The sequence below is a fragment of the Phyllostomus hastatus genome, unplaced genomic scaffold (assembly GCF_019186645.2).
Source record: "Phyllostomus hastatus isolate PE091 unplaced genomic scaffold, TTU_PhHast_1.1 phas_scaffold_177, whole genome shotgun sequence".
NCBI lineage: Eukaryota > Metazoa > Chordata > Mammalia > Chiroptera > Phyllostomidae > Phyllostomus > Phyllostomus hastatus.
The window spans coordinates 159,671-163,454 of NW_025334012.1; the positions used below are offsets into that span (position 1 = coordinate 159,671).

Here is a 3,784-nt window from a genome sequence, read left to right on the forward strand (position 1 = left end):
TAATATGCAAAATATGTACTAGTATTTATGTTGAAATTCTTACACCTGTACTGCATGATATGACTTCATTAGAAAATGAGGGCTTTGTAAATGTTATTAAGTTAGAATGTGGTATTTGGGTGGTCCCTTATCCAATACAACTAGTATCTTTATAAGAAAGGATAATAGGACACAGACACTCAGAAAACAACAGATGAAGACATGGGAGAAGATGGCTGTGTATGAACCAAAGAGAAAAATCCCAGGAGAAATCAACCTGCTTTAACTTGATCTCAGACTTCTACATTACAGAACACTGAGAAATAAATTTATGTGGTATAAACAACTAACTAGTCTATTGTACTTTGTTACAGCAGTCCTGACAAACTAATGCAGTCACTATCAGCATACATGTAAATATGTGTGTGTGTGCTGTGTTTCTGAAAACAAATTAATTAAGAAACAAATGGATGATAGTTTTCCTGCTTGTGTAGAAACTGCACAGGTGGAAGTTTCACTGTGATCTTAACAGAAAAAGGTGTAAGATGAATAACAAGACACTAGTATGCTAAAACGAAACATTTTATTATAACGTTTTGAGAAGATAAATATCATTCTTATTTTCTTTATATTTCATGGTTAGAGAGAAAATGTACTTTATTCATACACCATTTTCCCAAACATTCTTTTCATTGCCTTATGTACATCTTTGTTCCTCAGACTGTAGATGAGGGGATTCAGCATGGGAATCACAATGGTATAAAATGTTGACACTATCATGTCATGGTCCAAAGCATAGCTGGAACTCGGTCTCACATACATGAAGAGGATGGTTCCATGAAAAACTGACACTTCAGTTAGGTGAGCACCACATGTAGAGAAGACTTTTTTCCTCCCCTCTGCAGAATGCATCCTCAGAATGGCCAACAGAATTAAACCATAGGAGATCAGGACAATCAGCAGAGTGACTATTTCAATAGCGCCCACCAAGTAGAAGAGTAGAAGCTGGTTTGTGTGAGTGTCAGAACACGCAATAGCAAGGAGAGGAGGGATGTCACAAAACACATGTCTGATTTCATTGGAGGCACAGAAGGGTAGCCTAAATGTGGCCACTGTGTGCACACAAGCATGCAAAATGCCACTGACATAGGAAGCAATGATGAGTGGCACATAGACTCTGGGTGACATGCTAACTGTATACAGGAGAGGGTTGTAGATTGCCACATAGCGATCATATGCCATTGCAGCCAAGAGGAAGCACTCAGTGGTCCCAAATGTAACACCAAGAAACATCTGTGATGCACATCCAAGGAGTGAAATGACTTTATTCTTTGACAGAAAATCTACTAACATATTTGGAGTAATTACTGAGGAAAAGCAGGCATCCACTGATGATAGCACACACAAAAAATAGTACATGGGGTTGTGGAGCTGGGAATCCCCAATGACCAATACAATCAGCCCTAAATTTCCCATCAGAGTGAACAGGTAAATTGCCAGAAAAAGAAAGAAGAAGATAATTTGCAGATCAGGATTGTCTGTGAAGCCCTTCAGTACAAATGTAGTAACTTCAGTGGCATTCCTCATGTTGAAACCTCATGAAAAGAACTTTAAGATATTTATAACATTACTATTCATAGTGTTCTGACCAAATGAACAAATTGGTGACTCAATTAAAGTGACCTATGTCTTCACATTTCTTTCTTTTTTAAAACTTATTTTAATTGTTGTTCAAGTACAGTTTTCTGTCTTTTACTCCCATATTTATTTCTTTTCAGTGAATAATTTCTCAGCTGCAGTTCAAGAACCAGGACCATGGCCAAGGGTCAAAGGTTGATGCCGCTCACTACAGAATCAAATGGAAAATGTGGGTTTTAACTCCCAGGCTCAACTCATATTATTTAAAAACTGTGAAGTCAAATTGGTAATTCACCAATGAATTCCATTATTTGTTTTCCTACTAAGTGACATTAAAACACAAATAAACAACTAAAAAACATTTTATTATATCACTATGACATTAATTCTTATCTCAAAACAAAATAAATATTGAAAGTGAACTTATATTACTAAAGTGAATCTTTAAAATAAGTTTAAATATAGAATGTATTAAATTAGCTTTGTTTGACACACTAACAGTGTAATGAATTGTAATATTTTATGAGTTACACTCTAAAATCTTCCCACTCCCTTATGTTATTGAATAAAAAATAACTCCTATGTGGAATCTAAGGAACAAACTGAACTAACAGGGAAGACAGAGACAGTCTCATAGATGGAGAGCAGATGACAAGTAGTGTGGGTGGGAAATTGGGGGGTGGAGGGATTGAGGGACAAGGGAAAAGGACTCATGGACATGGTCAACAGGGTGATGATAGCTGGGGGAGAGGATATAAGGGAATGAAATGGTAAAGGAAAAAATACGATAAAGATTAAATTAAAACAATCAATATTACCTTAAGAACATGGATAATGATTTAATATAAAATTATGTGACAGTTTGTGTGTCATTCATTTTCGTTTTCAAGTGTTCAGCATTATATTGTCTTTTTGGGGCAAGTATTTGTTCATTTGTATTCTTTTTGGAAATCTAAATTCTTAATACATGTTCATCTGCTTTCTCAAAATTCTGTACTGAAAATGAAGAAATGATACCAGAAGACAAGGAATATAATCTTTCTTTTATAGTATTACACTTAGATAATGTTGATTTTGGTCAGTGAAATAACAAGTAGATAAAAGGTGCAGTTAAGTTCAGAAACATCAGCAACTAGACATATAACAAGAGTAAGAAATAATCATTGCAGCTAGACAGAAAACTTTTATTTAAAAGTAAATGAACCCAGGAAATCAGCTAGAAGTTATTGAAAACATCTTTGCTTCATGGCCCAATGGTTGTTTAAACATGAGTCAAAGTGATACAGGAACCTGAACTGATGGTGCCATTTTTAGCCCATAATGTAACACCAGTGGAAGGGTGCATTTCGTTCAAGTGTATTACCAAATTCACTTATTTAACTTTTTATATCCACCCCTAGAAAATCTGAGTCAGTGTTAAGGGCACATAATCTGCTGCTAATTATATTTTGTATATTATTTTAATTCAAGCTCCAGTTTCAATATGTTAACATGAGCCCATTAATGAGAGAGGGAACCATTTGGAATCAAAGACTGAGAAGTCCTCCTACCTTTTTCCTAGAAAACTCTGATTGTTAAACACTGCATTCACTTCAGTAAAATTGTTTTCACTGTTCATATTGCTCATTTACATATTTGTCTATTTATTATATTTTCAAAAGTATACATTGTAAGTAATATATAAATCTTTGCTTATAAAACAATTCCCCAAATGCAGAAATACACAGAGCAAAACATGACACTCTCATTCCAGTTCCTCCTTCCACCCGATTTGTTGTCTCCTCCAGAGATAACTGTTGCTCTGGTGGTCCTTCCACGCTGTGTCTTTTCATATACACTTATGTGTGTTTGTCTATGTACACTTAAGAATTAATAAAATCATCCTTTGCAAAAAAAAAACAAAAATAGAGAACAAAGCACATACTAACAATCTTCTGGGAAAGATGAAGTCAGGACTACCTAGAAGAATTGTCAACAGCAGGAGAAAACATTATCATATAATTATTGGGAAGATTAAAGGAAAGAAAACAGAAACTACTCATATCAAACATCAGAGAAGGCAGAATTTAGTTTGAATCCTGTGTCCTGAAACAAAAACTTTGGAACATAAGATGGAGTACTTTAACCACTCTCCTGATAAATTGAACGTTTTTGAGTTACTCTAACA

General features: G+C 34.8%; 1 protein-coding gene across 1 annotated transcript; it reads right to left on the reverse strand.

The window, feature by feature from the left end:
- Positions 1-636: 636 nt before the first annotated feature.
- Positions 637-1,566, reverse strand: LOC123831475 (olfactory receptor 5T2-like). The gene has a single exon (XM_045858355.1). It carries the CDS (start codon positions 1,564-1,566, stop codon positions 637-639), a length of 930 nt encoding a protein of 309 aa, XP_045714311.1.
- Between the last annotated feature and the right edge of the window lie 2,218 nt (positions 1,567-3,784).